General features: G+C 39.3%; 1 protein-coding gene across 1 annotated transcript in view; it reads left to right on the top strand.

The window, feature by feature from the left end:
* CSRNP3 (cysteine and serine rich nuclear protein 3) overlaps positions 1-26,204 on the top strand; it is a 266,956-nt gene extending 240,752 nt beyond the window's left edge. Inside the window, exons 5-7 of the mRNA XM_033231264.1 lie at positions 4,420-4,679; positions 21,838-22,134; positions 24,212-26,204. Of these exons, the coding sequence (XP_033087155.1) occupies positions 4,420-4,679; positions 21,838-22,134; positions 24,212-25,264 (1,610 nt within the window). The 3' untranslated portion in view covers positions 25,265-26,204. The remainder of the gene's footprint in view (positions 1-4,419; positions 4,680-21,837; positions 22,135-24,211) is intronic.
* The last annotated feature ends 475 nt before the right edge of the window (positions 26,205-26,679 follow it).

Raw genomic sequence — 26,679 nt, 5'->3', positions numbered from 1 at the left:
TGCCACTAATTGTCTAAAAAGTAAGTAATAAAATTACCAGATGTGACTGGGCATGGTGGCTAACACCTATAATCCCAGAACTTTGGGAGGCCGAGGTGGGTGGATCACCTGAGGTCAGGAGTTCGAGAACAACCTGGCCAACATGGTGAAACCCTGTCTTTACTAAAAATACAAAAATTAGCTGGGCGTGGTGGCAGACACCTGTAATCCCAGCTACTCAGGAGGCTGAGGAAGGAGAATCGTTTGAACCCAGGAGGCAGAGGTTGCAGTGAGCCAAGATCATGCCACTGTACTCCAGGCTGGGCAACAAGAGCGAAGCTCTATCACACACACACACACACACACACACACACACACACAAAATTACCAGAGGTGTATATAATAATTGTTTTAAATGAGTACATTCAAACTGTTTTCCTTATCTATAAATTTATGGCCTTGAACAATAATGCCTTTAGGGCATCATTTTTATGATATCAAGAGCAAAAGAGATATAAAGTTATCATCACAAAACCAGAAGCTCTAGCCTGCTGTAAGGGGTGATGTATGAGGTTGTCGGATTTGATAGCAGATTGCTGGGCAGATTGTTAAATTTGCCTTCTCTGGTGATCTTTTACATTTTGACAAATTCTTCCTTGTTTTAAGATGATTTAAACATATGGTTATGAAACAGATCAGAACTTTTAAATCAAATTGAAAGCTTACTGCCTGTAGTACAGGTGTGTTACAGTGAATATATACATAAATAAATGGAAAAGTACGCACAAGTTGGAAAGCATTCCCTTTCTGGCAATATCTTCTGGAGAAGCAAAACAGTGGAGAAGAAGAAAGTTGGGAAAGCCGAATTTCTGTGCTAAGGTCGTAATTCTCTTACTCTCTAATCTTCTGAGTCTCTTCATTGTGTCTGAGTTTCTCACCACTGGAATGGAAGCTCCACAAAGGCAGGGATCATCATCTGTGTATTTATTTATTTATTTATTTATTCTTTTTATTTTTTGAGACGCAGTCTCTCTCTGTTGCCCAGGATGGAGTGCAGTGGTGTGATTTCGGCTCACTGCAACCTCCACCTCCCAGGTTCCAGCAATTCTCCTGCCTCAGCCTCCTGAGTGGCTGAGATTACAGGCGTGCACCACCCTGCTTGGTTACTTTTTGTATTTTTAGTAGAGATTGGATTTCACCATGTTGGCCAGGATGGTCTCGATTTCCTGACCTCAGGTGATCTGCCTGTCTCTGCCCCGCTAAGTGCCGGGATTACAGGCATGAGCCACGCCCAGCATCATCTGTGTTTTTAACTGATGTATCCCAATCATCTAGAAAGTGGCTAGCACATCGTAGGCTCTCAATTTATACTTACTGATTAAACAAATCCATAAAATGGTATTAATCATAGCAGCCTCTATATATTTGGCTTGAATGTTTCATGGGGGAAAAATGAGACAAAGGAGCTTGAACTTCCTTGGAAGAAGATTCTTACATAAATCCAATTAGACTCAATTTTTTTTCATTGCTTACACAGCCTTCTAAATCAAAATCGTCTTGAAACCAGCAGCAGTTGATGTCTTCCAGAGGTAGTATAATGCCAAATCTCAGCCTTGCTCACCTCCCTTAGTGTGGCCTCAGCTGTATGCTGAAATATGGTAGTGAAAAGACTGGGCTCTGAATAACAGATCCCAGTTTTTTCATTAGTTATATGACCTGGCCATGTTTTTTAACCTTTGGTAATTTGGTTTCCTAACAATGAGGACATGAGTATTATCAACCAGGGAGTTCTAAGGATAAAATGAGATAATTCATGTAAAGTTGCCTGCATAGTACAGCACATGGGAAGCACTCCACAAATGTTAAATTATAGCATTTTGCCATCTGAGGATTTCTTCTCAGTTCATTTTCTTCTGTTCATTTTTCTGCTTGAGCACTTGTGTCAGATTCCTTGGGCTGCCATAAAAATGACGGCAAACAAGATGGCTTACAACAGCAGAAATTGCTCACAGTTCTGGAGGCTCGATGACCAAGGTGTTGGCAGGGCCAGGCTCCATCTGAAAGCTTTGGGAAAGGATCTTCCCTTGCGTATTTCGGTTTCTGGAGCCCCCGACATTCTTGACTTGTGGTAGAGAATCCCCATCTCTGCATCAGTCCTCACACGGTGTTCTTCCTGTGTCTCTTCACATCGTCTTCCCTCTACGCGTGTCTGTGCCCAAGTTTTAACTTTTAAAAACACACCAGTCATCTAGGATTAGGGCACACCCTAGTGCCCTTATTTTAATTTGTTTACTTCTGTAAAGTCCCTATTTCCAAAAGAGACTACATTCTGAGGTACTTGGGATTAGAACTTTAGCGTATTTGATGGAGAGGGACAAAATTCAACCCCTAATAGAAAAGCAAACATGAAAAAACAATGAACTGAGGAGAATTCCTCAGCTAGCAAAATAATAGCATGATTCTTTCTTCTCAACTAAGTGTGCCTTTCCTTCCCCAGCGGGGGTGGATCATATAATTTGGCAGCAAATTAGGAGCTTTCAGGTTTAGGCTTACCTGTCTCACTAATAGTCTACATCAAAAAAAGTCACTCCAATTCTACAGACCTGGTTTACTTCAATGTAAAATGAAGGGGCTGAACCAGATGATTCTACCATGTCTTCTAATTTCAAAAGGTCATGTTTACAAGTGTGGCCCTCTTTTTCTCAACTACAGTCAGTGTCTACCTCTCCTGGATTCTCTGTGCATCTTGATGTTCCTGTAACTAATAATAAAGGCTCCCATCATTACTACAAAAAAATCAGTATGTGAGATAATTGATATGTTAATTAGTTTGATTGAGCAGTTTCACAATGCATACATATATCAAAGCATCACGCTGAGCATCATAAATATATATAATTTTTATTCATCAATTAAAAAATAAATAAGAAGGGCTGGGCGCGGTGGCTTACACCTGTAAGCTTACACACTTTGGGAGGCCAAGGCAGGTAGATCACGAGGTCAGGAGATCGAGGCCATCCTGGCTAACACAGTGAAACTCCGTCTCTACTAAAAATACAAAAAAAATTAGCCGGGTGTGGTGGCGGGCACCTATAGTCCTAGCTACTTGGGAGGCTGAGACAGGAGAATGGCGTGACCCTGGGAGGCAGAGCTTGCAGTGAGCCGAGATTGTGCCACTGCACTCCAGCCTGGGTGACAGAGCAAAACTCTGTCGCAAAAAATAAAAAATAAATAAATAAATAATAATAAGAAGTAGTAGTTCTGATATATCTCGGGCAATTTCATTTGTCCCAATGTATATTTACATTAGAATCCCATTATTCATAATGCAATTTAATGAGAACACTGATCTTTTCCAATGAAAGTTTTATTAGATTTAGATTGATAAAATATCTAAATAGTGCCAGTGAGCCTTTTTGTGTGTGTTTTTATTGCTTTTTGAAATTTTCTAAAATTTGTAGACATTTGTTTTAATGTCAAACACCCTCCACATAGAAATAAGATCTGAGGTATGAGGGTTTGTACTATGTGTCTTTTTTGATTATAGTATAATAAAACTTCTGTGAAAGTCATAAAACCAAAATTCAAAGGATTAGAGGAAATGAGAAATTACAGTTGTCCCCGGTTGTCTGCAGTGTTGATTTCCCCAGTTTCAGTTATCTGTGGTCAAGCACAATCCAAAAATATTAAATGAAAATATCCTGAAATAAAGCATTTTTAGTTTTAAATTGCAGGCTGTTGGGAATAGTGTGATGAAATCTCACACTGTCCCATTCCCGTTCCCCGAGGATTTGAATCTTCCGTTTGTCCAGCACATCAGTGCTGTCTATGCTACTGGCCCGTTAGTTACACTGTAGCCATCTTGGTTATCAGATCAACTGCCATGGGTATCCCAGTGCTTATGTTCAAGGAACCCTTATTTTACCTAATAATACCCCAAAGCACAAGAGTAGTGATGCTCTTATATCATTATAATTGCTTTATTTTACTATTAGCTATTATAATTAATTTCTTACTGTGCCTTATCTTAGGTATGTATGTGTAGGGAAAAACAGTATATATAGGGCTCAATACTGTCTGTGATTTCAGGCATCCACAGGAGGTCTGAGAACATATCCTCTAAAGATAAGTGGGGACTACTATAAATGCTGCCGCAGATTCACAGACTATTGACAACTTTCCTGAAAGTTTACTTAGAATGTCGTTTACTTAAAAGTACAGACCACCATTATACTTAAACGTCTACTCTGCCGCAGCTAGAAGAAAATTTCAGAAAGAAAATAAGAACTCTATGCCAACTCTGGGATGTAACAGTTTTAGAGTGCCGTAGCCATCAAGGGTCGACCATAGATAGATTCAAGATCACCAAATGGCATTTTCTTGGCCTTGTCTGAAAACTGCTGCCCCAAGTGTTCACAGGATTGTTTCTTTCTCTTTCAGCTTCCTCCATTCTCAAAAGGGAGAAGCGGCTGAGGACAAAGAATGTACATTTTAGTTGTGTCACCGTGTACTACTTCACCAGGAGGCAAGGCTTCACAAGTGTACCCAGTCAAGGGGGCAGCACCCTGGGGATGTCCAGCCGCCATAACAGCGTGCGCCAGTACACTCTTGGCGAGTTTGCAAGGGAGCAGGAGAGGCTCCATCGGGAGATGTTGAGAGAACACCTTAGGGAGGAAAAACTGAACTCCTTAAAACTAAAGGTAAAAAACAAACTCATTTTCTGCAAAGTCTCATATCCTTACAGCAATTTGATTGAGTTAACCGGTTTCATATTTATAATCACGAACCAAACTGCGCATTTTACATAACAGACTGCTTGCTGACATTGTTTTTAAAGCAAAACAACATAGGCTGTTTACTGAAAGCAATGTGGGAAACTTACCTGACATCATTTATTCATTAATTCCACCAATATTTACCATTGAATATTGTTGGATCATATACCCTGTGCTTGGGCTAGGGCTAGTAGGTGACCAAAAATAGATGTGGTTCTCTCTCTATAGGAACTCACAGAATAATAGAAAAGAAAAATATTAAAGTGCTAAACAAAATAAAAGCACAACTTTATCGAGTGCAATGGAGAAGAGTTGCAAGGTATTAGGAAAGTTTATAACAGGAAATTGATGTGTTCAAGGGAGGCAAGGAAAGCTTTCTCAAGGAAGTGAAATGAAAATCTGAAGAGGCGACTAGGTGAAGAGGATTGGCAAGAGCATTTCAGATATCAGGAAAAGTCAGAGCTACTGCATTAGTCTGTTTTCACGCTGCTGATAAAGACACACCCGGGACTAGGTAATTTATAAAGAAAAAGAGATTTAGTGAACACAGTTCCACATGGCTGGGGAGGCCTCACAATCATGGCGGAAGGCAAAAGGTACTTATTACATGGTGGCAACAAGAGAGAAAGTGAGAGCCAAGTGCAAAAGGAAACCCCTTATAAAACCATCAGATCTCATGAGACTTATCACTACCATGAGAACGCTATGGGGGAAGCGCCCCCAGGATTCAATTATCCTCCACTGGGTCCCTCTGACAACACATGGGAATTACGGGAGTTAAATCCAAGATGAGATTTGGGTGAGGACAGAGCCAAACTGTATCAGCTACTTTCTGCCAGGAGGGAGCGCAGTGAGTCCACAACGGCTTGTGTGGCTGGAGCAGAGGCAAGAAGAGTGAAGTAACATAAAGGAGGCAGGAATGGGGCTTTGTAAACCACCTTAAGGTATTTTTTCCTCTCCTTCCTAAGGCCATCAAAAGTCATCAAGAGTTTTAAGCTGAGTTGGAGTGGCAGGATATGATCCAGCTCATGAAATGGTGGGAGAAAAAGTTGCGGGTAGGGTAAGCAGTGTTGAGAGGGGATGGAATATATGAAATTAGACCAGTTAGAAGGTTATTACCACAGTCCGGGAGAGAGGTGACAGTAGGTTATATTAGACTGATGATGGTAGGGGAGTCAAAGAGGGATGACTAGAGGGAGAAATTTAGCAAACAAAATCAACAGTGTTTGATGACAGGTTGGATTTAGGAGGAAGAGAAAGAGAGTGTCAGGAATGACCCCTAAATTTCTGGCTTGCAAAACTGAATGGGTTGTAGGTGATATTACTGTTTTGCTATGACAAGGAACACAGGAAGGGGACAAGCTGAGGGTGGGATGTGGAAAGTGATAGTGAGACCATTTTTGGACATACTGAGTTTGAGGGGCTTTTGAGTTACCAAGAGACGGCAGGAAGGTATCCAAGTGGAGAAATTTATTTTTGTGCCACTTTAGAGATTAAATGGGGAGAAATATGACACTGAAAACATCATTTGTCAGCTAAAGACACTCTTCCATTGGATTATCACCTTATCAATTCATAGGAAATATTTTTCCATCATTATCTAATGACAATGAAAATCTTTCTTAGATAATCCAGGGTACTTCACATAAATGGTCATGTGTTAAGTACCTGAAGCACCATAAGCACAGCTGAGTTAGTGTTACTTTTAGTTTTCAGAATAAAGTCAGTCGGCAGGGGTGTGATGTGTGTTTCAAAACATCTTGTTTTTATGTACTTTGCAATGTTTGTATGTGCCATGTTCCCAATTGCATGGCAAAGCAGTCACTTAAATTAAGCTGGATACAAGCTAGCTTAGAGCATGTCTCCTATTTCCTTTGGTAGTATTTTTGGCAGGTTTCACTGAAAGTCTCAGGTCTCATTAAAAGTTTTGTCAGTAGCAATCCACTATTATTGTTGTTGTTTTTTATGCTTGCTCTGCGTGTAGCTTAATTTAGTAAAAATTCTCAGATTTGCTTCTCTTCTGAAATCTACCCTCTGCCTTTGTCACCTACAGCAAACCAACTCTACCCTCTAACCAAAGAGTGAAGTCGTTCTCCAAATTCAAGTATTGGTAGCACAATAGTAATGGCTGCCAATTATTAAGTTATTTTTATTTGCTGAGTACTTTATGCCCTTGATTTAATGTAATTCTCAGGAAGACCCAGTGGAATAGGTAAATTATTAGAACATGTTTACAACTGAGAAAAAAAAGAAGCACAGAGATGTGAAGTAACTGGCTCATCCAAATAGAAAACAGATTATATTATCTTATTACTTCCTATTCTTAAATTAATTAATTAGCTCCTATAGGCATTGAGAAAGACAATCTTTGTACCTATGGGAAGTCATCCTGTCCGGGGTTTGGTACTGTGTGTAGTGGTTTTTAACAGTTGGGGGACTGACTTGCTATCTGAGAACCAAAAGATTTATTGTGGTGAACTTTGAGGCACGTGGTACATGTGATGAATGTTAGGGGAAGCCACAAACATACAGCAAGCTTCACCCATGTGCTATGTACTATAATTTGTATCCAGCTACTTTCATACATTTTTTTTAAACAAGCTGAATGAGAAAAGAAGGCGCAAAAAGACCACTCTATTACTAATTTGTTTTTTAAAATTCTGCTTAGTGTTAGATGTTGGAGAGGCAATCATCTGAGCGAGTGTCAGGTCTTGGTTTGTTATTGGTAAGTGAAAACACAGTTTTCCCCTTTGGTGAAATGTAAACAAAAGGCATTTGGTTATCATCACTACTTCCAAATAAATGCCAACCTAAAAGATGAGATTTTTAAATGATCCAATCTTAACCTCACTGTGTTTAAAGTATTCAGAAACACATGTCACACAAAGCTAAAAGATTACAGCAATGATCTTTTAACAATAAGCTTTGTAAAACTCTGAGGAGAATTAATGGAGAAAAACTTGTGTATATTTTCACTGTAAGTCCTCTAGTATATGAACTTTTATGATTTTAAAAATATTATTGACTACGGTTTAGCTATCCAAAGTCAGCTACCCCAAAACATAGCTATTCAAAGGTTTCACTCTGATACTTGAAATTTCACTTTTAATGTGATATTTGTTTGAAATATAAACACCTCTGGTGTAAGTAACAAAATATAGATGCCCCTCAGTTTGTGGCGGAATTATCTCCTGATAAACCCATTGTAAATTTAAAATATCATTAAGTTGAAAATGCATTTAATACACCCAACCTACTGAATATCATGGCTTAACCTAGCCCACCTTAAACATGCTCAGAACACTTACGTTGGCCTACCGGGCAGGAAGATCATCTGACCACACAGTTTGCCATGGGGTAGCAGTTGTTCATCCTCATGATTGCACGGCTGAAAATACCCTGCATTGCGCAAGGGTATTGCTAGCCCAGCAAAAGATCAAAATTCAAAATTCAAAGACTAGTTTCTACTGAATGTATACTGCTTTTGCACTATCATAAAAATCATAAAAAGCCAAACCATCGTAAACCAGGGACCTTTTGTAAATGTGGCTAAATTGATTTCATTATTTTGACTGGGGCAGCAGAAGGGTCATTGGTACGGAAGAGAATTCCAAAAAGAAAAGTAAGCATTGTTAAAGACAAACTTTGCTCACTGTGAGTTGGCCTGACTTGGTCCTTTGTGAGTGGCAGTGAATTGCCTGCTGAATAAGGAGAGAGGAAAGGCAGCATCTGACAAGACAGACATTTCCAAAGACATCATTATGGAGACATGGAATACAGCATGGGAAACTCATTGAACTCAGAGCTACATAGTTTTCCTTCTACTCTGAGAACCAACAGCCCCAAAACAGGAAGGAAAAGCTCCTCTTTCCACTGTGCCTCTGAATCTTTCCAGGGTGTCTCTGCTGAGTTCCAAATGGAGAAGCCATTTATATAATGGCACCTCTCGTGATGGGGCTTTAATAGAGAAATGTGAGAAAAAGAAATACATTCATATACACTTCTAGATGTTGTAATACATCTATAGATGTTACTTTGAAAACAAAAGTAGAAATGTATGTTTTGGTTATAAAATTGCTCCTAATTTACTAATTCATCTTCCAATCAAGTTATAAGTTTAGATATATCAAAAAATAATATGCATGTATTACCTTAGTAGAACAAATCCAATTCTATTTGGGGGAGTCCAAGTGTGTCTCTTTTTGTTAGTGGTGTTGGTGTTTCAAACATTGGCTATTAACGACTAATAGAGAAAGCTGATTGAATAAAATGCATTTCTAGAAGAAATAAGTAGCTTTAGACTTCTAAATTACACAGCACAGTTCTTCTCTGTCAAGCCCATTCAAACATGTCATACTCTTCACAGCAATCAATGCAGTCATCTTAATACTATACACTTTTCCAAATTAAGTGCTTAGATTTCATCATCTGCACTATATTGTTGAACAATTACATTAGCCTTTATTCCCAATTCACATGTATCTGTAAAATGCATTAGGCAGCCATTTGTATGTTTTAAAAGAGCATTGGTGTTCCAATTGCCTTTGGGTTCTATCATACTGGATTCTACTACCTTGTTTTAAGAAATTTAATTTAGCTTTCACAGCCTTGGCTTGCTTTTCTCTTAATATTTTTTCAACCCAAGTTATTCCTCTTATTTCTGAGATCCAAGAGTCTATCTTCATTCCTGCTGCCATTTCTGATTGCTTTTCAGAATTATATACTTTTCTCAATTTCTCAGTCATATGTTCCTTGAGTAATGCATGGCTGATACTTGCCCTCCTTCCCTCATTTAAAAAACAAACAAACAAAAACACAATTGGCAGATGGTAACTCTTCCTTTAATGATTAACCTTTAAAGAAACTCTACATAAAATTTTTTCATCCCAAATCTCAGATTTATGACTGTGCTTTACCCATTTAGTGACTTACCAATGTGATATTATAATTCTCCACTTCACCTCCAGCCCTTCCTTTGTATCTCCTCAAAAGTCTTATGATTTATCTTCCAGATAAGGGCCTTAAATGCCCTGATAGATAGAAGGGATTAGAGGCTTTTGAGAGACGGTTGAACTATATCAATCATCAACATTTTTGGATGTGTTATTAACTATGTCCCCATACTCTGATTCTTTATTAGATGTGTCAGAACCTGCTGGTCATGATATGTTTGAACTCCACTTATCCTTACAGAATTTCTGTTAGACTGTAGAGATTACGCCACAGCATACTTAGTGTCACAGCTTCCGGAATGCATCCCCAAATGGAGGCCTGCTTTAACATCAAATGGAAAACTTTGATGTGCCAAATACCTGCTCTGTCACATACACAACCTATTTTGACAGAGAAAATTAACCTAAACAAAGTGATGGAGACTGAAAGGGTAGGCTGCAGCCCCAGGCAAATGCAATACATTTAAGAATATGTTCTTTCAAAATATTGTTGGTATTTTAGTTTAAATGGAACAACTAAGCATATGTAATCAAATCTTTAGTTTCTTTCTCTGCAATAAACATTGGACTGTTAATTTAGGGAAGTCAATTGCACTGATTCTCCTGATTAAAATGTGGGGTACATTCAGTGGTGTGCTGGAGGCAGCTTGTTAAAGTTGCTCACTAAAGTGGATTGTGTACTTCTCTTCCCAACGGTAACTTGAAATCAGCTATGATGGGTGAATTTAAACCATGAGATTTGGCAAACATGACAAATTAGAATTTTTTTCCAGAGTATCAGTTGTTAAATATTTACTAGCATGCTACTGTATCTGTCTGGCTTATTAGCTACCACTGAAAGAAACAATGCTGGTCTAAATCAGAGGGTTGGAGAAAAAATTTTGAGAGGAAATTTTCATGTGTCTTATATGCTGGTACTATCATCATCCCTCCTGGTGACTGTGTGGTAATATGTATTCCAAGGTCCTATTGTGACTTCAGGTTGCTGAAATTCTCATAAGCTAGCAAACCAACCAAACATTCCTGGTTCTTCAAGGGCATAATTAAACTGGTTCCAGTTTGCCACCTGCAGTTAACCTTAGCTGATGAACTAAAGAACTATATTATAAGATTTGACTCAATATCCAAATGATGTACATATTTTCCTTTAGTTTTTCAGAGACCTTATAGACTAGGTCATCTCTCCAACTCATACCACAAAACCAGGAATTTATTGTATTAGATACATATCCTATGCTTTCTAGCTTCTTATTGAACAATTCTGGTGATCCAGAACACACAGCTTTTTGAAGTAGCCTATTTCATTTTGCAGCTTTAATTGTTAGAAAGCTCTTCCTTACATTGAGCAACGTGCTGCCATGTGGTTGCAAACTTTTGACCTGAATTCTGCCCCACAGGTACACAGAGTAAATCTTCCCTATTTTCTGAATTCTGGCTGTTTGAAAGCAATGGTGATGGGCATGCAAATATTTGAAGAAAGCTTGTGGGCTCTATGTGTTTCTATTCTGTAGGATTAAACATCCTTGGTTCTTTCCACTGATCATCCCAGGGCATGGCTTGTAGGCTCTTTGTTGCCCTGGTTTCCCTCCTCTGGATACAGTGCTATTTATGTCTCCTTCATGATATGGTACTTGATTGATCTGGACATGGTGCTCCAGGAATATGTTACATTATCTTCTCCCAAGTTCTGGATGTTCTTTCCATACAATACACTAAAGATATAGTGGCTTTTGGACTGTGACCAATTTTGTTGTTCTTATTAAGCTCATGGTGAGCAAAAAACAAACAATAAACAAATAAACTAAACTAAACAAAAAGCAACCAAACAAAACTCAGGTCTTTTAAGCCAAGTCTGCATTATAAGTCAAAATAGTGTAACATATCCATGGCAAAAATCCTCTTTAGTGCCAGATATGGCCTGTAGAGGGTGATCAATAAAGTTTTGTTACATTTAATTTCAATAAACTTGGTCTTGTCATCTGTAGATGTGATAAGCTTGCCTTTTAGGTCTTCATCCAAGTTATGGACTAAAAACTGCATTTAAGAAACCAAGGCCAAGTTTAGGATATCCTCTCAAAGTAGCTATCCTCAAGAGTAAAAGGAGAAGCACCCCACCATGACCTCCATGGAGAAACATTGCCAGGGTGCACCACTGCTACTGATAGGATGTATAGATGCCATATCCTTCATTCCTGACCTCCTTGGTGGTACAAAAAAGGCTGAGCATCACTGGCCTTAGAGGCACTTTTACTGCTCAGCTAACTAAAAAGTCATGTATCCAACCATATTCTTATTAATCAGATTACATTCCATTTTTCCCATGAAAAGCATAAAAAATTCTTTCAGAGTGAAAGAATGGGAAATTCTCAGAACTAAATTCTTGCCTTAGTGACAAAATAAGACATTCTGGCCGGGCAGGGTGGCTCACACCTGTAATCCCAGCACTTTGGAAGGCACAGGCTGGAGAATTGCTGGAGGCTGGGAGTTAAAGACCAGCCTAGGCAACATAGTGAGACCCTTTCTCTACAAAATGATTTAAAATTTAGCTGGGCAGTTGCATGTACCTGTAGTCCCAGATACTTGGAAGGTTGTGATGAGAGCATCACTTGGGTCCTGGAGTTGAAAGTTGTAGTGAGCTATGATTGTCCCATTTTACTGTAGCCTGGGTCCCAGGTGACAGAGTGAGACTCTGATAGAGAGAGAGAGGGGGAGAGAGAGAGAGAGAGAGAGAGAAGGAAAGAAAGAAAGAAAGAAAGAAAGGAAGGAAGGATAGAGAGGAAAGAAAGAAAGAAAGAAGGAAGGAAGGAAGGAAGGAAGAAAGAAAGAAAGAGGGAGGGAGGGAGGGAGGGAAGGAAGGAAGGAAGGAAGGAGAAAGAAAAAAAAGAAAGAGAGAGAAAAAGAAAGAAAAAGAGAAAGAAAGAAAGAAAAGAAAAGAAAAGAAAAAAGGAAAGAAAGAAAGGGAGGGAGGGAAAGAGAAAGGAAGGAAGGAGAGAGAGAGAAAGAAAGAAAAGAGAGAGAAAGGAAATTTTCAGGACTAGAGCACTGGTTTTCCAACTGTAATCCATGGGGTCTGAGATTAGGGGCCAGGGCAGAAAGCCTAAGACGCATATCTCATTCTCACTTTTATCTTCCATATATTAAAGTTCTGCGTGGAATTTTAATTTAAAAGTGGACACTTTCCCCATAGTAAAATTAAGCAATAGTCTAATAATTACTGCTCCTTTTTTGTCACATGTACAGAGACCATCTTTTTAAGTATTTTTTTCTAGAATATTGTTACCCAGAATTAGCTTTTTTAAAAAAAAAATTATTCCCACTTTGATTATCTTTTAATTCTTTTCTCCATGACTCTTCAAAACTGTTAGGCTGCACAACCATAACTTCAAGCTTTTTCATTGCCTGAAAGCATGAATTGTCTGGGCCTGGAGATTCTTCCATAAAACAGCTGAGTCCTCTTTCACTGTCTCCTCACCTCCCTTTTGTTTTAAATCCTTCCTGACATGCCTGTTCTTGCATTTTTGGTTTGAAGGTTTTTCTTTTTGAAAAAGACTCTGGAATCAGAATAGGAAGTAAATAATTCTGCTTTGTGACTTTGTACCTAGCCTTCCTTTTCATGTCTATTCTCTCTTCCTCCCCACCACTTCAATAACTTGCACATATATTTGTGCTCTTACCACATTATATCATGTTTATTACATGGTCATCTCCCCCAGCAGACTGAAACCTCCTTATATGGCAGAGCTGTTGTACATCTATAAACCCCCATACCTAGTACAGTGCTTAACAATATACCATAGTGATTAAGAATATTCATTTATTCGTTTTAAAGATGTATTAATCAATTACTATGGGACTGGTAATTATCAAGGTGGAAAGGATACACTGGTAAACGAGACAGATGTCGTCTCTGCTCTCAACATGCTCACAGTATGATAGGGGAGATAAACAGTAAATTAATCACCAAAGCTAATATAGTATTACAACACTAGACCACAGGCTATACAGATTTCTCAGGCCAGGATAAGTAAGTTAAAAGTCAGCTGAGAAAATCAAAAGAGTAATACATTAGCTCAACCTGCTTCAACCAACTTTTTCTGATGTCATCTCCATTAGAAAGGCCACCTCCACATGCCCACAAAGTAGGACCCAAAGGAAATACTAACTGGTGAGATGTTGTATTTTTGGTTTGCTCTCTGTTTTCTTCTTTCCTGACCTCTCACTTTCTGTGTCTGAATCATATTCTTTCTCTTTTTTTTTTTTTTCTTTTTGAGACGGAGTCTCGCTGTCGCCCATGCTGGAGTGCAGTGCTGTGATCTCAGCTCACTGCAACCTCCACCTCCCGGATTCAAGCAATCCCCTTGCCTCAGCTTCCCAAGTAGCTGAGACTACAGGTGCCTGCCACCACTCATGGCTAGTTTTTGAATTTTTAGTAGAGACAGGGTTTCACCATGTTGGCCAGTCTAGTCTTGAACTCCTGACCTTGCAATCCGCCCACCTCAGCCTCCCAAAGTGCTGGGATTACAGGCATGAGTCACCACACCCGGCCCATATCTTTTCTTTCTAAGTGAACTATTTCTAGGGAAGCTTGTTCTGCCCTTTTGTCTCTTGGCCCACAGCACTGAGATCAGCTCTTAGAGTGTACTGCAACCTTATCTTTTTTTTCCCCTTTTGTTCAATTTTTCTACCATTGCTCTTAAGAATTTTTACTCCAACTGGTCTTGAAAGCATGGCTCAAGCTTTGGAATCAAATAAACCTAAGTTTGATCTTCAGCATCATCACTAATTGGCTATTTAGCTAGACTTTGGCAAATTATATTCTCCAAGCTTCAATTTTCTCAACTACAAAAAAATTTACTTTATAAGATTGTCATGCAAATTAGGTGAGATAATTTATACACAATATGGACCTTAATGGCTAGTATTTACTATATGGCAGCTTAGGTCATTCTCAACGTCATCATCTTTATTATAATATGCAGTAATCAGTGTTTGTGAAGTTGAAATAGTTTTTCACATTCTTGTTTCTGGAAATCACTCTTTTTCACACGTGTGAGTAATTCAGTAATGACCAGAAAATTTTGTTAGCAAACATACCTCTCAAGTGCTGAAAAGAAGTGTTTTTATTTTTGTTTCTTTGTTTTGTTTTGTTTTGCCTTGGCATTTTAGTCAATCTATACTTTTAGTATTGTTTCCCTCTTCTAATCATTTTATTAGTTGAATTGAATTAGGTGTTTTGGGGTCCTTGATGGCAACAAAAATTTTATCTCATTAAAATTTATGGAAGAACTCATTTACAACATGATATGGTAGAAACACAACAAAAAGTTGAGCCTTGATTTTTATTTGGGATCCCTGTATTTGACTCAAAGCTGTCTGAGAAAAACTCCGCTGATTCTGACAGTAATGTGTCCCATCCCTCAGGTGTGTTTAGATGGGCAAAGTAATTTATCCTGTAGGGCTTTGGGAATGGTTTTCTCATAGTCATCAGTGCATACAAATCTGCAAAATTAAGACGTTTGGTTTCCATCTGTCAAAAAAAAAGTTATAGTGGTTTTATTTGTAGTGAATCTGAACAAGTTTACACAGTGGCTTAAGAACTAAGTCCATTTTAAGTGTCATCATTGGAACAAAGCAAGCATACACACATGTGCATGCATGCTCACTCACACATGCCCACCCCACACATATATACACACAGGGGCCTTGACCTGGAGATCCTTCCAGTACAACATAGATACATGCATACAGAGATAGGATAAACATAAAATAAAGATGATTAAGTCAAATCATAAATTAAGTCAGTATTCATCACCTGTAAACTAGCTAAGCCAAATGGCAAAGAAGAACTTCTCTCTGAATAACTGCTATTTATCTACTTTCAGCTCTTCAGTTATGGACCAAGACAGGGAGTGATCCCATACAAGTTCAATCATCTGGATAATTTTTAGGTCAATGACTGTATCATGCCCTGTCCTGTCTCAGGCCTTTGAAACTATTGTAGCTCAGCATGGAATGCCTTCTGTCACCACTGTTCATTTAACTGTGACTCTATTTTCAGATTTGAATATTGAAGTCTTTCCACTTCACCCCACTGCCAGACCCACCTGTAGGTACCTCTCCTACATAACCCTCAAATGCCCTGTGTTCACCCTAAGCTAGGAAATCCTTATGAACTGGGCTAAAATTGCTAGACTCCTTGTCTGTTTACTCCAGTTCACTGGGATCAAGGGCTGTATGTTGTGCACCAGTACACCTAATGTCTGATTCCAGATAATCATAAAAGACTGTTCAGTACATGTCAAGTGTATTAAAAGAGTAGATATATGTAATTATTATTACTTTTAAGAGCACAAGCTGTAGAGTCACGTAGTAGGATCGTAACTTGGTGCACATCCTCATTACTTGCAATCTTGGGCAAATTATTTAACATTCCTGTGCCTCATTTTCCTCATCAGTTAAATGAATACAATGATACTATTTGCCTCTTGAGATGTATATGATCCTAAATGAGCTAATGCAGGTAAAGTGTTTAGAACACTGCCTGGCACACAGATCCAAAAGCTGTTATTAATATTATGTCATATCTGTTTCTACCACTTCTCTTTCACCCCCACCTGCAATTTCTCTTTCTTTCACACTCAAGAAAACAAAGAAATAAAAACAGTTTTAAGGGTCAAGGCTATTTGGTAATCTCTTTAAATCACATTTTTTTGCAGACTTGCTTTGAGCTCTTGGGGAGGCAACATTATTTTTTTGAGGAAAAAAAATAAAACAAGAAAAAAAAATACAGGAGAAATAATCCAAGTCCTAGATTGGTGGTATCTATTTGAGAAGAGACCTTTCATTTGAAAGTACTGGTTATCCTATCAACAGAATAGCTTTTAGACACATTGTGTTTAATTCCATGTTAAATTCCCAGCTTTGTCTTGAGTACCATAGAATACTCATAATCTATCTGTGAGATATAAAGAAAAGCATACTGAAAGAGGAGTCAGGAAATTGGGCTCTATAAGTATGTCTTAGAGAAGTTACAATTAATTTAAGCTTCATTAATGCATGAAATAAGGGAGTTGCATTTGACTAACTAAAGTCTGAACATTTAATGATTCTATTTGAGATAGGAAAAAAAAAGACATTTAACGGTGGCATCATGTCAAGAGGAAAAATGGACAAAATGAATATCACTGTGAATGAAGATGGGTTGTATTTATAAAGAAAAAGAGGTTTAATGAACTCACAGTTCCATGTGGCTGGGAGACTTCTCAATCATGGCAGAAGGTCAAAGGCATATCTTACAAAGGCATGTGGAAGCTGTCAAGGCTTGGGGCTTGCATCCTCTGAAGCCACACCTTGAACTGTAACTTCACCCCTTTTAGCCATGGCTGGAGCAGCTGAGACACAAGGCACCACGTCCCTAGGCTGGACATAGCAGGGGGGCCCTGGACCAGGCCCAGGAAACCATTTTTTCCTCCTAGACCTCTGGGACTGTAATGGAATGGGCTGCTGTGAAGGTCTCCAACATGCCCTGGAGACATTTTCTCCATTGTCTTGGTAATTAACACTCAGCTCTTTGTTACTTATGCAAATTTCTGTGGCAGGCTTGATTTCTCCCCAGGAAATGGGTTTTTCTCTTCTATTGCATTGTCAGGCTGCACATTTTTCAAATTTTTTGCTCTGCTTCCTCTTGAATGTTTTGCCACTTAGAAATTTCTTCCACTAGATAACCCAAATCATCTCTCTCAAGTTCAAAGTTCCACATATCTCTACAGCAGGGGAAAAAATCCACCAGCCTCATTGTTAAAGCACAGCAAGAGTCATCTTTGCTCCAGTTCCCGACAGGTTCCTCATCTTCATCTCAGACCACCTCAGCCTGAACTTGATTGCCCATATCACTATCAGTATTTTGGTCAAAGCCATTCAACAAGTCTCTAGGAAATTCCAGACTTTCCCACATTTTCCTGTCGTCTGAGCCCTCCACATCTCTAGGAAGTTCCAAACTTTCCCACATTTTTTTGTCCTCTTCTGAGCTCTCCAAACTGTTCCAACTGCTGCCTATTACCCAGTTCCAAAGTTGCTTCCACATTTTCAATTATCTTTACATCATCACCCTACTCCTGGTACCAATTTACTGTATTAGTCTGTTCTCACACTGTTGGCAGACATACCTGAGACTGGGTAATTTACAAAGAAAAAGAGGTTTAGTGGACTCACAGTTCTACATGGCTGGGGAGGTCTCCCAATCATGGCAGAAGATGAAAGGCACATCTTACATGGCAGCAGGTGACTAGGGAATGAGAACCAAGCTTAAAGAGTTTCCCCTTATGAAACCATCAGGTCTCATAAGACTTATTCACTATAGTGAGAAAAGTGTGAGAGAAACCACCCCCATGATTCAATTATTTCCTACTGGGTCCCTCCTACAACATGTAGGAATTATGGGAGCTACAATTCAAGATGAGATTTGGTTGGAGACACAGCCAAACCATATCATGCATCATGGAGGAAAGGAGTCAGCAAGAGTAAGTGAGGCAGTCCTGGCTGACTGCCTCCATTTATTTGCGCTAGCTCTTGAGAGGGTAATCGATGTGAGTTGGTGGACAAAATTAGGGAGCTCATTGACTTTTTCCCCTAAAATGCATTTGGAAATAATCTATGTAGTGCTCTAATTTTAAGGAGCATTTAAACTCAGTAGTTTTGGCCTGGATTTTAAAGAAGCAAATGGGCACAGACTGGAGGAAGAGACTGGGGAAGGACTTCAGGGGGATAGCAGGGATTAGGAATATGTCTCGAAGGCTACACACCAAACCAGAAACTGTGAGGAGAGGATAGGCCAGTGACCAGCCTAAGCTAGAGTATCTCCAGTCTTTATTAGAAATGATAGAGGTGATATTGAGATGATGAAGAGAAAACCCTATCAGCTCCCTTCAATGTTAATATCAGATTTTGAAAATCTCAATTAGAAAACTTATAGTTTACTGAGCAAGAGTGAAACAGTATGTAGCTCTTTTAGATTTTTTTTTCTTTTTCTTCTTTTTTTTTTTTTGAGACAGGGCATCACTCTGTCACCCAGGCTGTAGTATAGTGGTGCGATCTCGGCTCACTGCAACCTTTGCCTCCCAGGTTCAAGCGATTCTCGTGCCTTAGCCACCTGAGTAGCTGTGATTACAGGTGTACCCCTCCATGCCTGGCTAATTTTTGTATTTGTAGTAGAGATGTGGTTTTGCCATGTTGCCTAGGCTGGTCTCAAACTCCTGACCTCAAGTGATCCACCTGCCTCCATCTCCCAAAGTGTTGTGATTACAGGCATAAGCCACCGCAGCAGGCCAGATTCTTAATTAAATTTTTATTTTGAAATGAAATTCCTTATTATAATTTTAGTATGAAGGAATAGGAGATGCAGATTTTATTTCTAAGGGCACTTATATTTGGAGTAAACTGAAGCTGCAGTTCATATGAGATACGGTTGTTTGTTTTTTAATTCTTAGGCACCAATTGGTTATTCATGTTGCCCTCAAAATTTTGGTATGTTTTTAAATGTTTGCTAAAACCTTACATGTTGACTTTTAGATTTCATATATTATCTGATAACAACTATTTAAAAAAATTAGGCTGATAACAACGATTTGAAAAAATAGAGGTGGCTCGTGCCTGTAATCCCAGCACTTTGGGAGGCCAAGGCAGGTGGATCACCTGAGGTCAGGAGTTCGAGACCAGCCTGATCAACAGGGTGAAACCCCATCTCTACTAAAAATACAAAAATTAATTGGGCATGGTGGTAGGTGCCTGTAATCCCAGCTACTCAGGAGGCTGAGGCAGGAGAATCACTCGAACCTGGGAGACTGAAGTTGCAGCTAGCTGAGATCACGCCATTGTATTCCATCCTGGGAAACAGAGCGAGACTCTGTCTCAAAATAAATAAATAAATAAAAATAATATAAAAATAAATAAATCTCTGTTGATATAAAATGGAGATTTTGTTGTTGCGTTACCAACTGCACAAGTAAGCATAAATATTACAGAACATGGAGATTAAGTAGGAAGTGTTAAAGTGAATCATGCTATCCAAGTCCTGAGTGTGCTCCATGTGCTGAGGAGTCAGGAGCTTGCTGAGGATCACAGAGACAAGCCAAGAATTAATGAAAACAAACCAAAGTGCCATACAGTGGTAAGATGTAAAAGGGAAGACTTCCTTTCTGTTACTACAGCTTTACCTATCACAGAGGATTGAGTGTATGTTAGGCAATTATACACTTGAATTCATTAGAAAATCAGATCTTTACAGCTAAAAACATGCAGCTTGTTACAAATGACAATTAACAAAAATGATAAACACAACCAGTCAACGTGACATCCTACTAGTGGCTATCACAGTTTAAACAATGCATATGCAAAGAAATGCCAAGGAAGGAAATAAATGTTGGATTATACCAAGAAACAAAACCCAATAAAGAGGAATGTGTACCTTTGCATGTTCACAGATTTTAACTCTGAAACATTTAGAAGTATATATATATTTATACCTTATAAAGTATGTATATATATAAATACTTCTAGGATCTCACTTTGCCACCCAGGCTGGAATGCAGTGGTGCAATCATGGCTCGCTGCAGCCTCGACCTCTCGGGCTCAAGTGATCCTTGCACCTCAGCCTCCCAAGCAGGTGGGACTACAGGCACCCACCACCATGCCCAGCTAATTTTTGTGTTTTTTTGATAGAGATGGGGTTTCATCATGTTGCCAAGACTGGTCTTGAACTCTTAACCTCAAGCAATCTGTCCACCTTGGACTCCCAAAGTGCTGGGATTACAGGCGTGAGCCACTGCACCTGGCGTTTGTGATATATTTAACATACACTTGCTACTGTGTTATTTCCTCTGTGAAAGTTTCTCTGCTTGAGGGCAAAGTCCAGTCTTCTATTTGTTTTTTAATACATTCAGAGTTTTCTAGTTAGAGAGTTTTTTCCAACAAAATTTTCTTATCTAATTCTTAGACTTTTTCCCATAAAGATGAGACAATGATGTCTGATGTTGCAAGTATTTTAACTGTGTGATGGATGAACTGTTGTTAAGCTTACCAAGCTTAGTAATAATTATAATTAATGAATTTTAGGAAGTAATAAATTTAAACATGAAGAATTAAAATTCCTTCTGTATTTAGAACTTCCATGATTTTTCTCATGGAGTTTCTGCATCAATTCTATGCTGCTCCTCAGGATAGATATCTTGCTCATATTCAGAGAAAACTTATTTTTCTCAATGCTTTTTTATGAAGGAAACATAACATGATATAATAGTAAGAAATGAAATACTGATTCAGGGCTTACTGATGGATGAGATTAATTTAGAGAAGAAATATAAATAGAAGCAGACTAGTCACGGGTGTGTGAGACACTTTCCACATGAGCTATCATGCAGAAGGTACCGTTTTGGGTGAGGGTTTGTGTGAACTCCTCTGAGGGCAGAGTTTATTGTTTCAGCTGTTGGTTGCTGAGGGCTTGCGGGCCCTTCCCTCTGTTCTTTGTCTTACTAAGAGCACACTGACCTGACTGATTACTTTATATCAAGCCCTCATTCCTGGAATGTTCTGTAGAATAATTGTATTTGTAATCTCTGTAGCACAGTGCAGCACACCTTTATTTCCTGGTACATGGTTTTGCTGGAGCTCAAAAGACAGCTGTTATTTCAAGGACAACATATTTGCTGAGTTAGGTGGTGATGGCTTCCACAAGGATGCTATTACCTCTGAACAAGGACACATTTATTCCATCATTGGAGGTGCCTATCGTGAACTGCATCTAAAGATAGCTTTCACTGATGAGCATTTGTAACCTTTGGTGTTTTTCACATGGCACTGTCTAAAAGCTCCAACAACTGTAGCTCCTAACATTAGGAGGTTATGAGTTCCAATTAACAGTCTTCTGTTACCAGTACATTTAAAAACCTAACATTTTGATGCCTTTATTTTCCTTTCTGTGATTTCTCCTCAGGATTAAAAAAAAAAAAGATCTAACAAACACTTGTTGATTACGGGAGACATGATGATATATAACAGTTCATTCTCACCCAGTAAAGACATAGAGATTTTGTACCCTGCCCTTAATGAGTCTCTTATTTGCTGCTTTGTGCTTTTAGATGACTAAGAATGGCACAGTAGAATCAGAAGAAGCCAGCACTCTTACCCTGGATGACATTTCTGATGATGACATTGACCTGGACAACACAGAGGTAGACGAGTACTTCTTTCTACAACCTTTGCCAACAAAAAAACGGAGAGCTCTGCTGCGTGCCTCTGGAGTGAAAAAGATTGACGTGGAGGAAAAGCATGAACTCCGAGCCATCCGCCTCTCACGAGAGGACTGTGGCTGTGACTGCCGAGTGTTCTGTGATCCAGACACGTGCACCTGCAGCCTGGCTGGCATTAAGTGCCAGGTAAGGGTTGAGATTTCAGGGCATCCAAAGACAAGACATTGCCTACCACCCCCTAAGGAGGCGGTCATGGTACCTATAATGAAGCTGCCCACATGTAAAAGAAAATTTTGTGTCAAGGCAAGACATGTAATTCAGGAAGAGAGAAAGACATAATTCAGGAAGAGAGAAAGACTAATTTAAGGACATTCATGGGAATACATAAAGTGCTTATACATATAAGATATAATTTGAAAGACAACCCAAGTAGCAGTTGAGTTAATTAAAATTAGTTTATCTTGGATTCTTGTATTATATCACCTTATTTCAGCTTTTTACCAATATTGAAGGATATCATGACATCCCTAACACTGGAGTGTGTATTTTCTGATCCATCCATGGGATATAAAATCATGATTGATTAAAGATGGTTGGATTAGTGGAAAAATTACTAGCTTGAGACTGCGGAAAACGAAATTGTACTCCCATCTTTGCTATTTGCCAACTGTATGAAATTGGCAAGTTAGGTAAACCCTCTGGGTTACTTTCTTTATCTCTAAAACGAAGGAGCTGAACTAGGCCAGGGGTTGGCACACTGTAAGTTCACAGGCCAAATCTGACCTCGCCACATGATTTTGAGTTTCATTGGATCACAGCCACATTTTTTTTCTTTACATATTGCCTATGACTGCTTTCTTGCTCCTACAGCAGAATTGAGTATTGTAGTTGCCACAGAGCCCATATGACCCACAAAGTGTAAAATATTTACTCCTTTGACCTCTGCAAATAAAAAGTTTACCAAACCCTGATGATTGGCAACCAGATAATTTCCTGGTCCCCGTTCATTTATCACATCGTTGGTGCCCTATGATTAGTGTCACTATTTTATGTAGAAACTTGACTTTTTCAATAAAGAAAGCAACTCAAGTAGGCAAAAGAAGAGGGCAGTGCCTATCTGCTAAACAGTTGCTTACGATGGATTCACAGAAAAGAGATTCATGAATAAAAAAAAAATTACAGATACAAATTCTGGCTCTAATATCTGCTATACATTTTACTGGGGCCAAGATGATTGTGTTAGAATAGTCTGCCTATTCTTCTTTAGCATAGGAAATTCCCTGGCTGGATAAGGTGACAGAGCAAGTTTTCTTCTCTTGCCTATACTCTGGTCTGCATACAGATTAATCTGTGGAATCTGAGACAATTGGCAAATCTCTCATGAGTACCCTTGGATTGTCCAGAACTCCACCTCTCACCTGAGTGAAGAGGTCAGTCCAACACTTGTTGAACCCAATCACTCTATCTCCAGTGTCCAATCACCAAAATCGTTTTGGAATATTGATGAAATGTACATGCCCTTCCCTCAAGAAGATTGTATCTAATGGAATGGGGAGGGAAGGGGGGATTGAGGACTTAAACACATGAGTCCACCAGTCATAGTCATGAATGTGCATATCCATTGCAGCCCTGCAGTATGGTACACACACATGCACCCATGTACCAAGCACCCCAAACAATGAGAAGGTAAGCAAACAAGAGCACATTGTGAGGGTGTGTGATGCTAAGTCGTGTAAGTCCATTTTATAATAAGCAAAGGGATAAGCAACTTTATAATAAGCAAAAGGAAAAGTTAACATGGGTACATCATATATGTTAGATTAATAGCATGTGGAGAGGAGTACAGTAAGTTCGCTTGTTTAAAATCAGGCACAAGAGCTGGGTTGCAGCAGAAAGAAAAGGAACTTGGGGGAAAGACAGGAGCATTGAAAACATGGGAGCAAAATTAAAGAAATGGAGGGAAGGGAAAATGGGGAATAGAGAAAAAAGGGAAGAAAGCCATGGAGGGGGTCAGTGAACTGAAAATACACACTTATGCCCATAACCCATTTTTATTTTAAATATAGGTATAAAAAGCAGTTAACTCTTATGTTTTAAGCCTTCACTTTCCCCTTTTCATTTCTATTTGAAGTTTGGTTGTCATTTGCTCTGGCATACGTGGAATTAAGTGGATTACCTAATTCAAAGAAGTTGCTGAAAGGTTCTGGGCTTTTATTTGGTTTTTAATAGTTCCATGGTGCTAATCTGTGTTCTTCCTTCCAAGGTGGATCGTATGTCTTTCCCGTGTGGCTGCACTAAAGAAGGATGTAGTAACACAGCAGGTAGAATTGAATTTAATCCTATCCGTGTTCGGACTCACTTTTTGCACACAATAATGAAACTTGAACTGGAGAAAAACCGAGAGCAGCAAATCTCCACGCTGAATGGCTGCCACAGTGAGATAAGTGCTCACAGTAGTTCCATGGGCCCTGTCGCTCACTCCGTAGAATATTCAATCGCAGACGGTTTTGAGATTGAAACTGAACCCCAGGCTGCAGTGCTGCACCTGCAGTCGGCTGAAGAATTAGATTGCCAAGGAGAGGAGGAGGAAGAAGAGGAGGATGGGAGCAGCTTTTGCAGTGGAGTCACAGATTCTAGCACGCAAAGCTTGGCACCTAGTGAGTCAGACGAGGAGGAGGAGGAAGAAGAAGAGGAAGAGGAGGAGGAGGATGACGATGATGACAAAGGAGATGGCTTCGTGGAAGGTTTAGGCACCCATGCCGAAGTTGTCCCTCTTCCTTCGGTTCTTTGTTATTCTGATGGCACCGCCGTTCACGAAAGCCACGCAAAGAATGCTTCTTTTTATGCCAACTCTTCAACTCTGTATTACCAAATAGATAGCCACATTCCAGGAACTCCAAATCAGATCTCTGAGAACTATTCTGAAAGAGACACTGTCAAAAACGGTACCCTTTCGCTGGTGCCTTACACCATGACCCCGGAGCAATTCGTTGACTACGCCCGACAAGCAGAAGAGGCCTATGGTGCCTCCCACTACCCAGCTGCCAACCCCTCTGTAATCGTTTGCTGCTCCTCTTCCGAAAATGATAGCGGTGTGCCCTGCAATAGTTTGTATCCCGAACACAGGTCCAATCACCCTCAAGTGGAATTTCACTCATACTTGAAAGGCCCCTCCCAGGAAGGGTTTGTCTCTACATTGAATGGTGACAGTCACATTTCAGAGCATCCTGCTGAAAATTCTTTGAGCCTTGCAGAAAAGAGCATATTGCATGAAGAGTGTATCAAATCACCCGTGGTTGAGACAGTCCCTGTTTAGTAGCTTAAATTATTCTAGGACCAACTCTTCTCCTATTTAAGGCACTGTATTTAATTGGATTTCCTGGGCTCATCATTGTTTAAACTGAAGACCAAGAAAACTTGGACGATGGTTCATCTTCCAGACTGTATTTTGTTTTTTCCTTTCTAGCCACATGACTGTGGCATTGCACAAATACAGTCTCTGTAGGGATTTTAAAAGATTTCAGACTGTTTTGATAGAAAATGCTAAATTTTACAATGCATATCTCACAGCTGCCTACCTGTCAAACTGTGTGAAACCTGCCAATCTGTGTAGATCAGAGCTCCAAATTTTGGATTATCGGGCCTGTGCAAGATTGTTAACTAAGGCTGGGAAATAATAAGATTTAGAGTCCTAATTTTCGATATATCTGAACATAATGGTGACTTTTTAATGTAAAAGTAATTATTGTAAGAAAAAGATTTAATTGTTCCATGCGTATTTTATTTATGGTAGTTTAGAAGTCATGTTTTGATGAAAATGAACAGCCGCATGTTCATTCAAGCTGAAGATGCATAGCTAGTTACACAGAGCATGCCCACATGGATTGCATCTGGAATCCATTCACATTTTTATGATCATGACTGATCAGATTTGCAAATTCTTAAGGGTGAAATAGGCCTATTTTTGCTATTTTGGACAAACAAATGATTCTATATGTGCAGGTCCTTACACAGTTTTCTCTAAAGTTAAGAGTTAGGACAATCCTCTGGGGAGAGTCTAGTTCACTGTCCTCCCTCAGCTGACTCCAGAGATGGAGGTGGAAGGAATTGCCTTTCTTTTTTAAACAGCATCATCTTGGTTCTTAGCTTGGACAGCACCTTTAAGCTCTACCCCCTACATCAAAATGCACTTTAGTGCCCCTTCACGGTACCTCGTGTGGGGTGGGGACTGAGAACTCTTTGAGATGAAAAAATTTTTTTAAAAATTAAAAAGATCTTTAACTATTATAAGGTTCATATAATTAATATAGAGGAATCATCCAATGATACTTATGAAGGGAAAATGACCTATTTTCCTTTGCCACTCTGAGGACCTAACTCAGTAAATGCAGAGGAGGCTGAGGAGACATGGAAGAGACACGACCTCAGCAACCAGCCTTTTCTCCAGCGTGATCAATCCATCTCTACAAAATCAGTGTATAATGAGATTTCCACTTAGTGACTAGCTGATTGAAGGGGGGCCTCTACCCAAATACTCAACTAGGCCTTTCTTTTCTGAAGCATTTCTATTTGTCTTGCCTGGGACAACTAGCAGAACAGTCCAGAATGCATTGCATACTTTCTAATTACCTCACATTCTCTTATTAAAGAGAACAGATAGAAATAAAACATGCACTCCCCACCTTTAGATTATCTGCACTTGGTTCGTCGGAGGACTTCTAGGATCCCATT

Source organism: Trachypithecus francoisi, unplaced genomic scaffold, assembly GCF_009764315.1.
Source record: "Trachypithecus francoisi isolate TF-2019V2 unplaced genomic scaffold, Tfra_2.0 Lachesis_group13, whole genome shotgun sequence".
Lineage (NCBI taxonomy): Eukaryota > Metazoa > Chordata > Mammalia > Primates > Cercopithecidae > Trachypithecus > Trachypithecus francoisi.
This window is presented reverse-complemented; position numbering and strand designations above follow the sequence as displayed.